We start from the raw sequence: 20449 nt of genomic DNA, 5'->3' as shown, positions 1-20449 counted from the left end.
TGTTTCTATAGTTTTCCTTTTCAAAAGGTCAAATAATTGGAATCACAGTGTATAGCCTTTTCAGATTGGTTTCCTTCACATAGAAACATGCAGTGAGGGCTTCTTCATGTCTTTTTTGGCTTGATAGCTCATTTTTTTTTTAGCACTGAATAATATTTCATTGTATGGCTATACCACAATTTATTTACCAGCTGACTATACAATTTAAAAAAAAATCTTAAATTTCTTTTCTGTGCCTTCCTCTCCTCTTGTCTCCTTCCTGTACTTCAATAATACATATATTGGACTACTTGAATGTGCTCTACAGTTCTGTTCTCTTTTTTCTCAGCTCTTAATTACTCTGAGTTTTGTTTTGGGTAGTTTCCTCAAGTTTATCAATCTTTTCATCCATAGATCTAATCTGCTATTAATCCACCTATCTAATTCTGTAGTTTCTTTTGTGATTGATCTCTCTTTTTTTTTTTTAAATCAGGCCTGTCATGTACCCATCTAGATCTTGCTGTGATTTAACCTTTGTTATCAGCCTGCCACCCAGGAGAGAAGATAGGGCAGCTGCTGTGGGCTGCATTTGGTGCTTTTTAGGGAGAGTATTCTGTAGCATCTCTTAGCATGGAAGATGTGCTAGCTCTTACAGTTGAAATACATTTGAAAGTTCTGAGAGTTCAGTCGTGTTGGTATAGCCAAAATTTTCAGAAGCAGACATTCAGATATCTTTCATTGCTCAGTTGTGTCTACTCTTTGTTCTTTCACTATGAGAGAAAAGAGCCTCATTGTAAGCTGCCAAACATGCCTGTCTGTTACACTTAGCCTTTAACTACTTATCAATGGCCCTCAGTTTCTTTTCATTCCTCTACAACTTGTATCTTTGAAATGACTGAATCATTCTAACTGCATGGACAGTTCATTCAACTGGGATGTTTTCCCAGGCCATCACTTGTGTAATCTTTAGCAACTAGACCACAAAATTGTGTGAGAGACTATTTCTGTACCAGATAGTACTCAGATTGAGGTCCTCTTTGCCTGATGGGATAAGTAGGTGAGTTCCTAGCCCCATCTTATCACCTGTTTTTTTAGACCACTCCTGGTACTACTTGGAAGTATAGAATTCCAAGAAGCAGACACCAGAACAATATTAGATGTGCAAGAGTTTTATTGAGGAAAGTCATGCAAAACAAAAAGGGGAATAAGCTATAAAAGGCAGAGATGATAGAATTCAGATTAATGCACAAGCCTGATATCTCTAAAGGAGAAGTGGAGGAAAGAAGAGTAGGTAGAAAGATTCTTAAATTACAGTTTTAAGAAAGTTTCACCAGGCTTGATAAAATTGCCCTAGAGCCAAACCCACACAGTTGAGGAGTTCCCCATCTCCTAGGAATGGACCTGCATTAATTCTCCTTCTACTCATTGTGCTTAGTTAGTTGCTAGGTGAGAATAGACCACAGGGAGCATGGCTTTTGGTGCAAATGTGTTTGTGAATCTAGAATACCAGAAGCTGGGTACACTAGTAAATCAAGTTTCCAACAGCAGGGAATCTGACCAGCACATTTTCATAGGCAGAGCTGCCACCACTTCCTTGCTGACTAGTCTATGTAAATGCCACCCTCTAGAGTTCTGCAACACACAACCCCTAGGCATCTCTGATTTATAAACAACTACTGTACAAACTAATCTCTCTTTTCAAAATTTCAAGTTTCATCCCTTCCTTGTACTCACTTAGTGGGATCTTGCTTTCTACTGTACAGAGAAAATAGGCACCGTAAAGAAAGAACTTCCACATGCTATCACCATGTGTGTACATCTTTTTCTTGCTACTAGGAGAAGAACAGGATATTATAGAAGAAAGGCAAACTCCTTCTCTTGCCTACTCAAGGTCAAAGTCTCTCTCTCTCTCTTTCTCTCTCTTTCTCTCCCTCTTGCATCATCAATCCTTTTCTGTATTGCATCATCAATCCCCCCTACACTAGATCTCAATCACTTCCATCATATACAAATATGCTGTTGCTAATCTTTAAAAATGTTTACCCCCTTTCCCTTCCAGGAACAAATCAATATATATGTTTTCCTGTACTTTTTTCCATTTCCTATCCTTATATTCTCTCTTGAGACAATCAGACTATTAGTCCAGTCAGAGTACTAGTCCCACGATTTTTCCAAGACAGCTCTTTCCATGGTGTATTAGTTATCTAGGGCAGCCTTACAAAGTACCACTGGGTAGCTAAAAAACGGAAACCTATTTTCTCATCACCCTGCAGGCTAGAAGCCCAAGAGCAAGACATCAACAGGAGAGGTTTCTTCTAAGGCCTCTCCCTAGCTTATAGATGGCCATCTTTTTCTGATGGGTTTCCTAAATATGAGTACATGTCTGTGTCCCTATTTCCTCTTTTTATAAGGATACTAGTCATATTGGATTAGAGGCCTCCCTAATGAACACATTTTAGGTTAGTAACCTCTTCAAAGACCTTATCTATAATACAATGCACTTACATTCTGAGGTACTGGGCAATTAGAACCTCAGCACACAATTCTGGGAAGACATGATTTACCCCATAACACATGGTTATCAATAACTTCCATGTTGCTAAAATCCAATGGTCAATTCTCAGGGGTCACTTTACTTCATCAATCAACTACATTTCATATAGCTGATAACTCAGACCCCTGTAAAACACTCTTTATTTTCTGCCCTACTGGGCATGCCTTAGTGGTCTCCTTTGCTGGTTCTTCATCAGCTCGATCACCAAAATTGAAGTGTGCACAGGCTCAGTCCTCAGAATGCTTCATCTACACTCACTCACTAGGTGATATTATGTAATCCCACAATTTTAATCAACCTCTAGATATGAAGAGGAGTCCCAAATTTATATCTTCAGCCCAAACCTTATCCTTGAACCCTGGATCTGTATACTCAACTCCCACTCATTATTTCCAAAATAAAATCTAAAATAGGTATCTCTAATTTAACATCCACAAATTCCTTCTCCTTTCCCTTCCCCAGAGCCCAGAAGAGAACCAGAATTATAATGTTTATAGATGCTTGATAAATATTTGCTGAATTAATAAATGATTACGACTTACATAGATTTCCCTTTCTGGAAGAAATTATCAGACTTGTGAAGTATATTAAGACCAGCTAAATTGTGTTTGCTTCTTTTTCTAGTTTGTGAAATTGAAATAGCAAGAAGGAACAGAATCCTCTTTGTTTCCAGCAACATTACCTGTATGGATCCTATTGTTAATCTGGGAATTTGTCTTTTATATAAGAAGAACTTCTTGAAAATTGTGTTCCATATTTGCATTTTAGAATTTTTTCATCATTGTTTTCATGAAAAGGCTTATATGGGTACATACTAAATCTTTGTAACTCCATTGACAAGCTTATGCCTAATGCACATTCCCTTGTCAAATTGTTTTTTGGTTTTAGGGTTTTTTTTTTCCTTGAGTGTTGTCTTTATTACTAGCTTTAAGTCATGTCATGGGTGGGGTGATTTGATTTAAAAACGTTGGGTCCCAGACAAGGCATTTGCCTGATAATTTTCAGCCTTCGAATTTTTGAGAAAAGAAGTGACATATCTATCAGGTATGATTTGATTAAAGGCAGTTTACATTATTGACACCCTTTTTTCCTGCTGTAAAATTATTAACAGCTTCCATTCTTCTGTTATTTGTGTGTTTGAGTACTAAGGTCTGAGGAGTGGGAGATGGGTCTAGCAGGAAAATGGCAGGTGCCTGGCATTTTTACCCTTGAGAAGTGATTGTTTCAAACTCTTTTGGTGGAAAAGACATCATCTTTTGGTGCAGGGACATCATCCCAGCAGAGCCTTCCTTACCTCTACACAGAGGCTGAGGCAGCCTGTGAATGACTCTGAATAACTAGGGTGGGACAAAGACAAGGAAGCTTGGGGACTCTTGTCATCTTTCTCTTTCTCATTTCTTACTCTTTCCCTTTTCTGAATATTTATTTCTCTCCTTCTTGCTATTCTCATTTCCCTGTTCCTTCTTACCTCTGCATATCTTTTAGGTCACACCACGGTAGCCAATGCATCCAAGGCATCCATGAGGGCTGGCACCCAGGGCTGATGAGTCATCAACCTGGTAATTGAGAAGGAGCTGGGAGATAGTCAGGGGAAGTTTTCTCACAGCTCCTCAGCAGCCCAGCTCCCTCTCACTCTTCTTTACCATGTATTGTTAAGTAGGGATTTATTCAAAAACCTCTCTTTAAGGCAGCTGAGTTCTGAAAATGTCTTATTTCCTCAAAATACGAGCGAGGATATTTTCACAATGGGGAATCATTTATTTTTTAAAAATAATTCACTTCAACCAGTGTGGTAGCTCGTGCCTATAATCCTAGCACTTTGGGAGGCCAAGGCAGGCAGACCACTTGAGGTCAGGAGTTGGAGACCAGCTTGAATAACATGGTAAAACTCTGTCTATAAATACAAAAAATTAGCTGGGTTTGTGCCTGTAACCCCAGCTAGTCAGGAGGCTGAGACAGGAGAATTGCTTGAATCTGGGAGGTGGAGGTTGCAGTGAGCTGAGATCATGCGACAGCATTCCAGCCTGGGCGACAGAATCAGACTTCTTCTCAAAAAAAAAAAAAAATACACCTCACTTCTTTTATATGTTTGGGGGAATCTCAGCTTGGGCCCCTTGTGTCTTTTACAGGAGTCAGACAAATCTATTTATAACAAGAACCTCCTAAGGAATAGCCTGAATGTGCAAGAACTGAGTCATTCCAAGTCCAGAAGGAACGAAATAGTGTGTTTTTATATCCATGATTCTCAAATTTTATCAAGCATAAAAATCACCTGGAAGGTTGTTAAAATTCAGATTGTTAGTTCAATCCCCAGAACTTCTAATTCAGTATGTCTGAGACAGGAGCCAGGAATTTGCATTTCTAACCATTTTTTAGGTAATACTAATGCTGTTAATCAGTGGGAACCACTGCTTTATACCTTAAACAAAAGAGATGTTTCTGAGATTATCATTCTGTTCTAACCCCTCCCAGCCTCACAGACTTGTACTCTCTCCCTGAGAGAAAGAGGCAAAGTAAGTGAAACCACTCTGAAGCTTGGGGGTGGGTGTTGGGCATTGGTACCCCTCTAACAGAATATAACCAGAAGAAGGAGGAGAGTACTTCTCTGCCACCTTCCCACAGATCACCAAAAGCTCTGCACCTTCAGTGTTCAAAGATCTCAGGCCACCACGGATAGTGCTTGGTGAGAATGATGAAAGCAGGGGCAATGCCCATTGGGGTTACATACATCACCTGAATCTTAAATGCTTTGTTGTTGTTGGTGGTGGTCTTCAGCTCTTTTTGGTCAGAAGTTACCTAAGGACTTTGGGCGACTTCATTTTAGTATTAAGTTATAGTTCTTGTATTTTCTATAATTTACAATTTGCCATTTGACTAGGTACCTGCTCCCAGGGTTTCAGTAATGCATACATTCAATATGTTGGAGATTAAACAAATTAGTGCCATGATTCTTATTTAAAGAATGAGATAAAAGGCAAAGAAAAAAAATGTCTTGCTTCAGGCCACACAGGTTGGTGGCAAAATTAGAAATAGGAGAATGTTCTTTAATCTCATACTTGAACAACCTTGCCTTTTAGTTACTATTAGATATTTTTTTTTATGCAGATCATTTGGGAGCCATTGCCACATGAAAAAAAACATCAATTCTGATTGTTATTGAATGTTAGTAATACAGGAAGAAAATGTGTTTGCCTAATTGGAAAACATCTGAATCCGCACTTTTGTTTTGTTTGATAAATCTGTGATCGCCTTAACAAGGGTCAAAAGCACAAAACTTCATGACAGGCCTGCGGGGGAAGGAGTTCCAATTTTCAGGAAGGGGATGTAAAAAGGGGAAGGCAGATAAACAAAATGTGCTGTTCCTTCTGAGGTGAAGATGAAATAGTTTTTCCCACAGTCTTGAAGGGTGGTTGCAATCTTCTTCCACAGAACAGAAATATGTCCTGGGAAAAATGAGTCTGACTCACAGTCTGAAAAGAAGCTTCTCCTACTATATGTAGAAGCAAGAGTAGATTTAGTTACCTTTAAAGCTGAATTATCTCTGGATTTATGTAACATGGGGTGGCTAAAAGAGACATATAGAGTGTAAATTTTCATAGGCTCTTTAGAGGAGAAGGCTTTGTTTAGAAGCCATGGCCCTGTGTTTGCATAATGTGCAGGCTCTAATGCTCTTAGATAATTAAAGCACACATGGAGTTGGTGAATGCTTTGAAAAGATTGAAGTACAATACACAGCAGTAAACATTTCATTTGAAGTCACAGAAAAGGTGTAGCTTTTCTAGAATAATTAAGATATGGTATTTGGAGATGATATCAGAAGATTCTGATCCATCCTCACAAAATTGGAGTGAGATTCACATTGCAAGTATGAACTTAGGGATAAAACTGTATTTAAAGAGGGTCATCTTTATAGTATGGACCAATAGCAATAAACAAATATTTTCCAGAGAATTTGACACCCCTGTATTTCTTCCAACTGCTAAAGTCACAAAATTAAGAACTCATTCTTCCCTAAAGATTATTTTCATGGTAAAAGTATATGTAGCGTTTTTTTTTCAATGTTTTCACCACCCCTGCAAGGATGGTTTTTCCCACAAAGGTAGCTCCAAAGCAGTGGATTTGAAACTGAGCTGCCCTTTAGAATCAGGTGGAGAGAAAAAGGAACACTTATACATTGTTAGTGGGAGTATAAGTTAGTTCAGCCATTGTGGAAGACAGTGTGGTGACTACTCAAAGACCTAAAAACAGAAGTACCATTCAACCCAACAATCCTATTACTGGGCATATTCCCAAAGGAATATAAATAATTCTATTTGAAGACACATATACATGTATGTACACTGTAGCACTATTCACAATAGCAAACACATGGAATCTAAACTCATCAATGAGAGACTGGATGAAGAAAATATGTTACATATACATCATGAAATACTATGCATCCATAAAAAAGAACAAGATCATGTCATTTGCAGGGAAATGGATGGAGCTGGAGGCCATTAACGTTAGCAAACTAACACAGGAACAGAAAACCAAATACCCTATGTTCTCATTTATAAGTGGAAGCTAAATGATGAGAACACATGGACACATAGAGGAAAACAACAAAACAACACACACATACACTGGGGCCTTTCAGAGGGTGGAATATGAGAGGAGGAAGAGGATAAGGAAAAATAACAAATGAGTACTAGGCTTAATAGCTGGGTGATGAATAATCTGTACAACAAAACCCATGACACAAATTTACCTATGTAACAAACCTGCACCTGCACCTCTGAACTTAGAATAAAAGTTAAAAAAAGAAAAATTAAAAAAAAAATCAGGTGGGTGATTTTTAAAATCCTGATACCCAGTTATACGCCAGACAAATCAGAATATTAGAGATTGGATCCACGCCTCAGTTATTGTTTTTGAAACTCACTGGTTGACTTCAAAGTGCAACTCTGACACTTACGAGCTTTTCCAGTGAGACTCAAGTATATAATAAATAGTTCCTAAATGACCTATCTTTTTGTATAATCCAATTTGCCTCAGTAGTCTCAGTCTCTTCTGTCTACTGTCATTTCCCTTGTGTATGAACTCATTATTTTTGTAGTTACTCAGTATAGGTGCCTATAAATTACAAATAAAGTAACACTAGAGTTTGGTTATCTGGCTCTTAGAGTTGGTGTGTGTATTACTTTCCTACTGCCACTATAACAAATTACCACCAACTTAATGGCTGAAAACGATATAAATTTATTATTTTACAGTTCATGTCTGCAGTCTCGCTTGTCACATATGCTAACGTATTCACAGGCTTGGGGGATTAGTATGTAAACATTTAGAGGAACCATTATTTTGTCTACAACAGTGTAAGGAAACTAACATGTAACGGGGGCATTACCAGAAAGAATGATTGAATTCAGGTTACGTAACTTGGCACATCCATTTTACCCATCTCATTGGTCTACATACTGCTTTCTAATACACTTTTCACAGCAGTGCAGATCATGGGAACCACTCTTATCATAATGTTACATGATGATCTGTGATTTAGAAGAACTTATACTCACCATTTGTCTGGTTTAGTTTTGATGTATTTGTTCAGATGAAATGCCCCAAAATGTACGTTTCTCTCTAAAAAGAGGCCAATTTGGGCACACTTATGTTTTGACATCTTTGCCAATTTCAGTTATTAGAATGACTTAGGAATATAATTACATGTAATAACAGTGCATGTTTCTCTACTATGTTAGGAGGCTTGTTATATGATTTTCTAGGCCCTTGCACTTGTAATATAGTAAGTAGAATGTAGAGTTATCCAGTCTGTTCTCCTTGTACTCATCATTCATTCAACAGATAGTACCTACTCTTGCTACCGTGTCCTAGTTTCTGAATCAAGAGACCTGTGAACACCCATTTATGTAGCACTTCACCTTCAAACCAAAACTTAAACCTGATTGTTAGTGTTCTCACTAAAAGCCGTTGGTCTCTTATCATTCATTGAGCTTAAGTAAATATTTTAATTTCTATATAATTAATATACAATTTACCTTATATATTTAAAAATGCAGATCATTTGGGAGTCATTGCCATATGAAAAAATATCAATTCTGATTGTTATTGAATGTTAATAATACAGGAAGAAGATGTGTTTGGCTAACTGGAAAACATCTGAAAACTGGACTTTGAGGGAACAGGGGAAATAAAGCTCTTTATGTCTCTTTATCTCTTTAAGTCTGATTTTCATGTACAGTTTGTACAATTTTGTTATAAATTATTCTCCCTATGATTTCCTTGAACTAGGCCTGATCTTTAAAATTTTTACTCCACAGCCAATTGTGGAACTTTTCAAGCTCTAAAACTGGTTAACACATGTGGCAAAGAGAGCTTTTTTCTTTACCTGTGGTCAGCAGTTTGACATACATGCTATCATATGCCAGTTTGAGTACCATTGGGTATTCATCTACGGAGATCACACAGGGAGACCTGTACAACTGTGAGACCGCATGTAACTCCAATTTTCCCTTGTATTCTCCATCTCTGCCAATGCTCCTGCAACATTTCAGTGGCTCGCTCCCTTACAAACTATAGAAATGATCCCTGAAAGTATAGTCTTCCACTCCCTTACAACTTAGCATTTACCTCCACAGTCCCTGGAACTCCATTCCATGACTATGTCACTGACTCCTGGTAGAAGTGGCTCAATGCCCCCAAGGAAAGTGTCCCCATGGTTTAAAAATTGGCATGCCAAAGGAGGATAATCAACACCAACTTCCAGCTTGTGGTTTAAAGAAGGAATATTTGAGATTGTGACAAATTATCATAGACTTGTGGGAAAAGGGAAACATTTGTATACTGTTGGTGATATTATGTTGGATCAAAAGTAATTGCAGTTTTTGCCATTAAAAGTAGTAAAAAAAAAATCACAATTACTTTTTTGCACCAACCTAATATTATAAATTAGTATAGCCATTTTGGAAAACAGTATGGAATTTCCTTTAAAAAACTAAAAATAGAATTACCATATGATCAGCAATTCCACTTTTGGGTATACATCCAAAGGAATTGATCTATGCCAAAGAGATGTCTGAACTTCCATGTTCATTGCAGCCTTCTTCACAGAAGCCAAGAAATGGAAACAACTGACGTGTCCATAATGGAATACGATTCAGTCTTTAGAAAGCAATAAATTGTGTCATTGATGATGACATGGATGAACCTAAAGGACACTATGCTAAGTGAAATATGCCAGGCACAGAAAGACAAATACTGCATGATCTCACTTCTATGTGGAATCTGAAAAAGTTGAACTCATAGAAGTAGAGAGTAAAATGGTGGTTACCGGAGGCACGGGAAAGCTGGGGAGGGTAAATAGGGAAAGAAGAGACGTTAGTCAAAGGGTACCAAGTTTCAGTTAACAGGAGGAATAGGTTCTGGTGATCTTACACAGCATGGTGACAATAGTTAATAATTATGTACTGTACATTTCAAAATAGCTTAAAGAGTAGATTTTAAATGTTCTCACCACAAAGAAATAATAGGTATTTGAAGTGATGGAAATAATAAGTATTTGAAATGATGGACATTTTAATTAGCCTGATTTGATCATTTCACAAAGTAAATATACATTAAAACATCACATTTTACCTCATAAATATATATAATTATTTTTAATCAATTAAAAACAAATGGGATATGAAAAAAGTCTCTTAGACTAAGTTCTTCTAGCGTTGTCTGAAATACCCTAAAAATCCAAAACAATGCCTCTCTCATTCTGTAATGTTGTCTGAGCATTTCTGTTCATTTTGTCTGACTCTGGAATAGAATTCTAAGAAACATTCTGGCATGGTTCAGCTTGGCTTCCACTCCTCTGCACGAGTTTGTCAGAAATCAGAAATACTTACGTTGTACTTTGGGTCATCCATCCTAGGATAATTTAATCCCTGATATCGTTGGTTACCCTTGTAAAGAAACCAAAAATATAGCTCAATCATCGCATGAGCCTTTGAGATCCACATAAAGTTTGAGTAAAATCCCAATTCGAGATTTAGGGCAGTCGGCTTTTCCAACAAGACCCACATCTCACTTTCTCGACTTTTCAAGAATGCATTCCTGAGTCCACAAGCATTTCTCAGTAGTTCCACTCATCAGAACCGGATTCAGAGTCCCTTTCCTTTACAACTCAAAAGTATTCATATTTACGTTAGTCAGGATCTTTCTCGTAAGTTTCTTGAGTTGAGCAGAAGAATCACATGACAAAAGGCACATTTCTATTTCTTGCTGGCAAAGATTTCTCTGGCCTCTCAGCACCCAGTGCTCCCTCTGTGATGTCCTCCCTCCACTTGTAGCTGGGTAAACTGTAATCCTGTTCCTTGCTCTGGCTGCTTTACCTTCTGGAAATGACCAGACACATTGATCTACGTTCCCCCAAATAAGTTAGAATGCTGGTGAATATATTTCTCTTTATATTGTTTTAAATTTATATATTTTTACTGAACACATGATTATGAGCATATGAACACACTTACTACCTTATCTGCACGTTATAATCTATGTTCTTATTGAATCTTGGTGATCATTTTTATCATTCCTTATGTTTTACTTGTGGAACTGAGGTACACAGAAATAAGTTTATTCAATTAATTATACTCCTGAGGGAGGGGAAGATATTATCAAATAAAACACTTTCTCTTTCTCCCTCTCAGTGTTATCTTACATGCTCAGTCTGACATGCTAGTTGTAAGTGGTTTAAACTATCAGGGTATATTCTGCCCACGTAACAATACTTCAGAGGTACTTCAGTCCAGAACTAATAAGCATTCAACAAAACTAGGCCCTGAATTGGTTTCTTTGCAATTTTCCTTGCTTTTCCCTCAGAGTCACAAAATGGCTGCAACAGATCCAGCATCATGCACAATACAGAATAACATCCAACACAGGATGGAAAGGAAAGAATCTCTCCTCATGAATCTCTGTTCTTATCAGAGAGAAATGTTTGTCACAGAAGGTCTTAGCAGATTTCTCCGCTATACCCAGTGCCCAGAATTGATTCTCATGCCCAAACTGAACAAGTAAAGATGACATTAATCTAAGAGTCTAGCATTGAAAGCCTCTCCAGAAAGAGATAGGGTCTGCCTATAAGGGAAAAATGTAGCAAACTAGCTTGGGGGAGCCAAACATCTACGTAGGTTTAAGCCATCATATGATTATTCCACATTTTATCTATTACTTAACTGATAGTCATGTACATAGTTTTCAGTCTTTTTGTATTACAACAATTCTGAAATAAATAGATGAGTAAATTTCATTTTTTGTTATATATGTATAAGGATTTCTCTATAATATGTCATATATACCTAGAAGTAGGATGCCTATAGAGTAAGGTCTACACATTTTCTATTAAATATGACCAAACTGTTTTCTAATGTAACTATCTTAATTCATTTTCCTTTCAGTGATTCATAAAGACTCTGATTTTTTCATATATTCACTTAGAGTTAATAGTCAAATTTTATTTTGTTTTTGCAATGTTAAAGATGAAAAGGGTCTACTCAGTATTATGTGTGCTTTTCTCATTCCTAGTGAGGTTAAGCATCTTTTTATGAAGTTATTGTTATTATTGTCTACTCTTTGGTGAATTGCCTGATCTTTTATTTTCCTGTTTTTAAAATTTATTAATGAAATATGCACACATACACACAGAAAAAATTAGTATCTAGAAACACCTTTATTTTATATTGATATATATAAAAAATGTTTGCTTGATAATGGTAACATCTAGAATTGAGCAGGTTACTCCTACCAAATTTGCAAATAAGATACAACAGTCTGCCTCCCTCAGGGGCAAGTAAATAAAGTCTTAGAGGAAACTTGGAGTATGCTCAGGGAAACCAGGAATGAGAAAAAGACAAAACTCTAATAGTGAAGATTGGAAGATTGTAGATGCCTATAAAGATAAATTGGCATTCATTTTTCCAGTTGGACATTAGGAAACAAACCGGTTGGCCTTCCTTCACATCTATCTGAGAAGGGAGAAAGAGAAATAGGGAGATGACAGAGTAGAGAGGGGACGCAGCATGGGCCAGCCTGCTGTTTATCATTTTGACTGACGAGCGCCTGAGTTTGCCATAGATCAAGTGTACACTGCAGAAGTCAGCTGAGCTTCAGTCCCTTGACAGCACCTGATCAACCAGGACGAGTTAATCAGCAACAATCCCCAGTCTGATAAGGGAAAGGGTGTGTACAAAAGGTGAGTGGAAGAAGGCAAACCAGAAGTGGAATCACTGCAATGAGGAAACCCCAGAGGTGGCCCCAGAAACTTCACATGCACACGTGATAAAAGAGCCAGACTCTTAACTCCTAACCCCAGGGAAAATCAATCACCATTCTGTGGACATCTGTATGTCTCATTTTCAAACCTTCCCCAAAAGAGTATCTGGGTTATTTAATCAGCCACTAGCACATAGAAAACACTCCAATGGAGTAGAGTAGTGCCAAGCCATCTCTCATGCTTCAGGCCAGTCTATGTGGGGATGCTTTGGACAGAAACTCATATCTGGTCATACTGTTGTGGCTGGCATCCAGTCATGAGCGGCTAGTATGGCAGCCACACTTTCAGAACCCCTCAGACAGAGATTGAGGGCATCACAGTCCTTCTAAGTTTACTCAGAATGGGGCAGTGTATATAGCAGGCAACGTACTTGGTATATTCAGGACATAAGGCAAATGTTAATGCTATTATTGCATATTTCACATACTAACATTTCATATCTCATCTTTCTCCCTTCTTATATCTGGATACATCTCAACTAATTTATCTTTTAATAACAGATATTGTTTTTTCATCTCAGCTTTTTATTTCCTGTTTCTTGCATTTTATTGAGAATGCAAAGCAGATGCTTTCTTACACTTAATTCTGTTTGGTTGTCATTTTTTAAGCTATTGCTTACCTTTCCATCATGAATTCAGTAGTTTCTTGTTTTGTCTTCAAGAATTCTAAGATTCATGTTTTCGTGCTTCTATGTTGTCTTCCTTGAATGACTAAAGGTCGGTACAGACTCCGAGTTTATCATACATAAGATCAATGACTTTCATCTCCCTCACTAACTAGCACTTATTAGAATCATCTCTCATTTCTGAAGCCACTTATTAAATATTTGGTGTCTATTGGGAAGAGTTGTCCTGAACTGAAGGAAACTGTATTCCTTTTCTAGCCTGCTTATATAACTATGAAATGATTCCTGTACATTTAGAAGAAATGTGCTTTACTAGTGGTAAGAGGGTCCCCTTTCAATTCTACCCATGTAATGGGAGCAGTGACAAAAAGAACCTAGCCATGTAAGAGAAAACAACAATAGTGATGTTAATAAGACAAGAATAATTTCCAAAAATATGTCAGGCATATGCTCAAAGCATTGGAATTGGCAGAATAACAATAATTAACAGGGGCTGTGTGCAGTGTTTTCTCTGCAGTTTGATTTCCCTGACTGGGGGAATTCAACGGCAGTTATGAGAGTGGCCTGTATTGGATGGAAATATTTGAAGGTCTGGGGTTCCATCAATTTTGTGGAGTTTCAGGGGAAAGACGTTTTATTATCATTTTTATTTACTCTCACACTTTGGTTATAGCATCCACCACGGCTTCCATGAGAAGTGGGAAGATAGGGCTTCTGAGATTCCCGTTGGTACCTCACTCAACACAGCAGAAACATCATGCAGGACATGAATGAACAGGGAAGGATTCATCTTTCCTGTAGCTCAAATTTTAGGTTAAAAGAGTGAAGATGTCATTTAAAGAAGATAAAAAAAATAAGCTAAGTGCACCTCAGGCAAAGAGGAAAAGAAACAACATGGTTATGAAATACGTACGCCTTTTTTTGGAATAATCAAATCACCTCAGGAGCAGAATCCACATTTAAATAATATTTCCCTATATTCATATGTAATAGCAAACCAGCAAGCAAAGCATAAACAAGTTCTATAGATAGGAAAATGGCAAAATTAAAAAAAAGAGCTTGGGAAAATTTGCTTCCAGAGGGAGGTGTTTTCTTGAACCAGACACTGGTGGAATCAGGAACCCATTCTCTACCTGGAATTTGGTACAGAGATTCAGAGTCTTTGTCCAGGAAGATACTTTGGCGTAGAAGAATGTTACCTTTCCAACTCACCATCTTCTTCATGATCATCTATGTGCTTGAGTCCTTGACAATTATTGTTCAGAGCAGCTTAATTGTTGCAGTGCTGGGCAGAGAATGGCTGCAAGTCAGAAAGCTGATGCCCGTGGACATGATTCTCATCAGCCTGGGCATCTCTCGCTTTTGTCTACAGTGGGCATCAATACAAAGTAATTTTTGCTCCTATTTTAACCTTAATTTTGTACTTTGCAACTTAAAAATTACCTGGGAATTTTTTAATATCCTTACATTCTGGTTAAACAGCTTGCTTGCCATCTTCTACTGCATCAAGATCTCTTCTTTCACCCACCCCATCTTTCTCTGGCTGAGGTGGAGAATTCTGAAGCTGGTTCCCTGTCTATTACTGGGTTCTCTGATGATTACTTGTGTGACAATCATCCCTTCAGCTATTGGGTATTACATTCATATTCAGTTATTCACCGTGGAGCATCTACCCAGAAACAGCACTGAAACTGACAGACTTCAAAAGATTCATCAGTATCTGTTCCAGTATCATAAAGAAGTCTCGTTGGTTGTTCCTTTTATCCTGTTCCTGGTCTCCAACATCTTGCTCATGGCATCACTGACCAAGCAGATGCAACATCATACCGCTGGTCACTGCAACCCAAGCATGAAAGCGTACTACACTGCCCTGAGGTCCCTTGCCATCTTATTTATCATGTTTGCCTCTTACTTTCTAACCATACTTATCAGCATTATAGGTACTCTATTTGATAGGAGTTGTTGGTTATGGGTCTGGGAAGCTTTCATCTATGCTTTGATCTCTATGCATTCCACTTTACTGATGCTGAGCAGCCCTACATTGAAAAGGTTTCTAAAGGGAAAGTGCTAGGCCTAGAGTTTGCCTGAGGCACAGGGTACAAGACTCCTGTGCAACTGATGTAATTAGTACCAGTAGAGTATTGCTCTTATCAATCAATTCATTGTGAATCACCATGAATGCGGCCTCATTCTCTTCCATTTTTACAGCTGTCTGTTTCTAAATAATCAACCCTTTCTCTCTCCTTTTCCACTGCTTTTCTTTCCCTTTCATAATCCTGAGGTTGCTTCCAAATTTCTCAAGACCACCCCATCTTTCCTTCGTCTTTGCCAACTCTGGAATCGTACACCTGGTATATTCTACACAAGACAGTCAAAATCATGGGGTCCACACATTACTTTAACCTTCCCATGACTGCCAGTTACTTCACACATGAATATGAATACAATCCCACAAAAACATATTGTTTGTACCCCGAATGCTTCACATACTAAGCCCTCAGTTAACTTTCTTTAGTCAAGGGGTCACTCTCTCTCTCTCTTTCACTCTCTCCGTCTCTTTCTCTTTCTCTCTCCTCCGGCTTCTTCTGGACTTTTATCTAATGATACAAATTTTCTTATTTGTTTTTCTTACAGATATCATATCTTTATCTCTTTACAACTCAGGTCAAAATTTAACTCCTTCTTCATTTCCATTCACCAAAACATTATACTCTTCCCAAGAATAGCAGAGAATTTACCCAATCCAGATCCAAACTTAATACTGCTCCAAATATTAACAATTTAATTGTGTCAACTATAAATGGTTTCCATTGGCTCAATTTTTGCCTCTCTATTGTACTATAAGTTGGAGTTAATTTGATGGAGCATCTCCATATTGAGACATAGTTGGTTTTTTTTCCCATATAAAATCCAGATGTCAGCTAGGAACCACTCTTACCTCATAACATCTGAATGGCATTGGCTTACATTTTCTATAATATTTTATTCTGTCCAAAGCCAAAATGAATAAGAATATAGGAATCACACAGTAATCAATGAAAAATCACTTAGAAGACATACTCATTCTTTTGACATTCTTTCTGCCTCCCTATCTGACAGGTTTCTCTCATACCTTCTTCCCTTGCAGGGCCCCATGTTGTCTTAGCTCCAAAGAATCTCGTTCCCCATTTACCTCTTCTTCACCCTCACCTGCCAGCAGCTATGCATCTTGGTAATGTCCAACAACTAGGCCTTTGGGTCTCAGCCTCTGTCTACCCAAGATACTTATATTATTTTTCCTAAAGTCAGTTGCATCTCTTACACCATTCTTGTACCAAGAGTTAATAATATGATGTTTTCCACATTTTGAATATATTGGGCGTGTCTGGCGAACTGATCTTCAGTTTCTGCCATTAGAAGATTGAAACACCTCCTGAAAGCAAACCAAACTATGGAGGAAAGGATGCAAGTATCTCAAGCTTGACTGTGAAAGAATGGATTAGTCCTGGAACACAATGGAAATTCTGATCTGCTCGTGGGTTTATCATTCTGATTTGTCTCTGTGTCAAATTCATATTTGAAACTGAGGGTGTGAAACGTAAGTTAAAAACTGAAAGACCACTTCCACCAAAGACTCTGTGCCATTTGGAATATCTCAGCAGCATTCCTACTGTTGCACAGGGAGGGGAGTGAGGCATGCTGTCCCACTCCACAGCAGCACCCTGTCAGCCATGGCATCTCCCCAGCTCCAATGGTTCCACTGCAGCAAGAGGTGGGACAAAACCTGGTGGATGCAGTAATGGCTGGGGAGCAGAGTCCTAACCAGCTAAAATGGGTCTGAGAAGAAAAAAGGAAAAAAAAAAAAGGTAGATATTGGCATTGAGTTATCTGACTAGAGGCTCCCAGGAATGCTTAGGAGGCTGGTGGGGATGTGGGTTACATGGGTTTGGAATCTTGATGGAATAGATTAAATAAGAGCCAGTGAAATTAGAATTCTATTGCTATTTGCCATTTGTATCCACATCCAGATGAGGTCTCGCATGTTCAAAAACCTCACATAGCTGAAAGAAATAGAAACCGTTCCCCTAATATGTGTATAAATAAAGAACAGGAAAAAAAGAACACCCCCTCTCCCTGCAGTCACATACACAGACACTATTCCAGAAGCTGTTAAATATTTTTAGTACTCTCACTGTCTTCCTTTGAGTAAAGTGCAATGGAAAACTTACCCAGGATATGCATAAGGTGGGAGTGTTAGAAACAGTTGAGAGGGTCCAGAAATCAGAAAAAAATAAAATACAAACAGAAATCATAACTAACCTTTATATTAATGGCACCTAATTGTTCACAAAAAGATTTTACATACATTTTCTTATTTTGGACTGCAAGACAAGTCAGGATCACCTAATCCAAACTAGCTGCAAAATAAACCTTGATTTTCTTAGATCAAGTGATTTACCTAAATTCACACTGCTAGTTAATGCCAAATGAGAAGTCAATGGACGAGAGAAGGCACTAAGAGAGAAATTTTAAAGGAGAAATAATTTAATTTGGAAAAACATATGATTTAAAAAGCAGATGCTGGCTGGGTGCGATGGCTCACACCTGTAATCTTAGCACTTTGGGAGGCCAAGGTGGGTATCACCTGAGGTCAGGAGTTCAAGACCAGCCTGACCAACATGGTGAAACCCCATCTCTACTAAAAATACAAAAAAATCAGCTAGGCATGGTGGTGGGTGCATGTAATCCCAGCTACTTGGGTGGCTGAGGCAGGAAAATGGCTTGAACTTGGGAGGCAGAGGTTGCATTGAGCTGAGATTGTGCCACTACATTCCAGTCTGGGCAACAGAGCAAGACTGTGTATCAAAAGAAAGGGAGGGACAGAGGGAGGGAAGGAGGGAGTAGGAGGGAAGGGAGAGAGAGGGAGGATTAAACCAAAGGCCAAGGAATTTACACAGACCAACATTAAATTTGGGGCTTCATCACAATACCTTTCTATACCTAGGAAATTTTAACATAGAGTTTTCCGTTCTCTTTCCATTCTGGTGTTAGGGTTTATATTTTGTTAATGGTGTTTGTTTTTATTGTTCTTGTATTTTTATTGTAAATTATGGCAAATGCTTTTTGTACTTGATCTTGCTGCTTTAAAAAGGAGATGAAGAAAGAGCAAAAGAAAAGACTATCAAGGATAATGATATGAGTAGCACTGCAGCAATAAAACAATAATGATAATGGCATAATTAAATGATAAACTAATTTTTTTAATTACCCAAATTTACTTTTGTTCCAGAAATGCATATTAAAGGATAGAATTTTGGAAACACTTTTAAAGTTTAAAGGAGCATGTACTTACAATTGGTGTTATTTAATGATTTCTGTGTCTATGAATATTGCCAAAATTCTCCCTAATAGAAAGGAAAATGCATCTTCTTTGGCCTTTCTATACACAGCTTTTAATAGAATCCCTGAGACGCATTAACAACCCATTAGCCATGTCTCAAACTCCCAAAGTAACATTTATTTAAGACCACTTTTTCTATTTTTAATAAACTTACAAAACTGATGCCATGTGTAAACTGGCTTTTTGCTAGTTTGGATAGCAAAGATATAGTAGGATAAACTCAATTGCCAAGTTCTTCACATCATTTATGGGATAAAATTTATAAAAAAGTGACAGGCTATATTGGTTGAATAAAAGATAAATTTTGTATCATACATTTTTTTCTTCAAATTGTAATCTAAATGCTGAATTTTTAAAAAATAAACTTTTATTTTTAAAATAATTCAAACACAACCAAAGTGCAGTCAAAATGACTGAGAATAATCGTTCGCATTTGCAGGGGAAAGTAGATCTTAAAATTTAAGTTTAAAATTAGAGACAAGATAAATTTCACAGGCTTCATTCTTATGGCCTAAAGATAAACTGTGTAGGTAGGTATTTCTTGAGAGTCTTGGCAGATCAGTGTTGTCAGTACTTGAGGGATTGAATGAGGCTTACTCCAAGAACTTGGAAATAAGATTGTCTTTTGATGGGTAAATCAAGAAACCAACTTGTCTTCCTACTTCTGCCCTAAATGAATCAATCTAAGAATTAACCAGAAAATGGGTGACTAGAAGGTTTTCCAGTCAAACCTTAGGACTTAGGTCTAAACAGAGTCCAGATTGTACTAAATTACCTAGAAGGAGAAGTAAAGCATGTACTAAAGAAAACTTTAACAAGCAGATAAAAAGATAATAAGTTTGAACTTCATTATGCTCATCCAGACCTGCCCAGGGTAGGGGGATGTTGGGTCAACCAACTTGAAGCTTTCTAGTCCTACCGCCAAGTCCTTCAAGCTGTTATCAGAGGAATTTGTCACAAGGTCATATAAATTCCTTCATCTTTTACCCTGCATGCCTTCACCCACTCATTTGATTATGATTTGGCATTTCATATTGTGATTGTGTGTCCAGGTAAACGGAGGATGCAAAATACACATGCATATGTGAGGATGGCACAAGAATTTCGGGGCCCAATTCAGGACGTTAGGGCTGGTGGCTTATCCCCACACAGATCGCTCTGCCACCTTTGTCCCCACGCTGAGAGCATCCTGTGAAAAACAGAAGGGCCACATTGCAAAGCTGTGCTCACTGTGCCTCCGCTGTTACGTTTTTGATCCTTATATGCATTGGTATCTGTGAGATTCCTTTTGGCCATCTTCACACTCAGTCCCAGTTTTCCTGACCTAGGCTTACGATCATGTAGGTTGAATTGAGGCAGAAATTTCCCTGACATCTCGACCATTTAATTAATTCATGGTTGTGTCCACTTCTGTCTTTTTTTTTTTAGGGCTTCAGGCATACGCATATGTTTCTAAACCTGATCATCCTGCAGAACAATAAGAATGGGTTTCCAGGTCTAAAAAGCAAAGAAGCAGACCTAGCATGTGGCAGCATCATTTTGGTACTCATTGAGATATTATTTTGAGAATAACTCTGCTGAGATTTAGGATTA

At 37.9% G+C, this 20449-nt stretch overlaps 1 protein-coding gene across 1 annotated transcript; it reads left to right on the top strand.

Moving 5' to 3' along the window:
* The first annotated feature begins 14608 nt into the window (after positions 1 to 14608).
* TAS2R16 (taste 2 receptor member 16) lies at positions 14609 to 15596 on the top strand. The gene has a single exon (XM_017507633.2). It carries the CDS (start codon positions 14669 to 14671, stop codon positions 15545 to 15547), a length of 879 nt encoding a protein of 292 aa, XP_017363122.2. The 5' UTR covers positions 14609 to 14668; the 3' UTR covers positions 15548 to 15596.
* Positions 15597 to 20449: the final 4853 nt, after the last annotated feature.

This window comes from Cebus imitator, unplaced genomic scaffold (assembly GCF_001604975.1).
Source record: "Cebus imitator isolate Cc_AM_T3 unplaced genomic scaffold, Cebus_imitator-1.0 Scaffold381, whole genome shotgun sequence".
In the NCBI taxonomy this organism is placed as follows: Eukaryota; Metazoa; Chordata; class Mammalia; order Primates; family Cebidae; genus Cebus; species Cebus imitator.
This window is presented reverse-complemented; position numbering and strand designations above follow the sequence as displayed.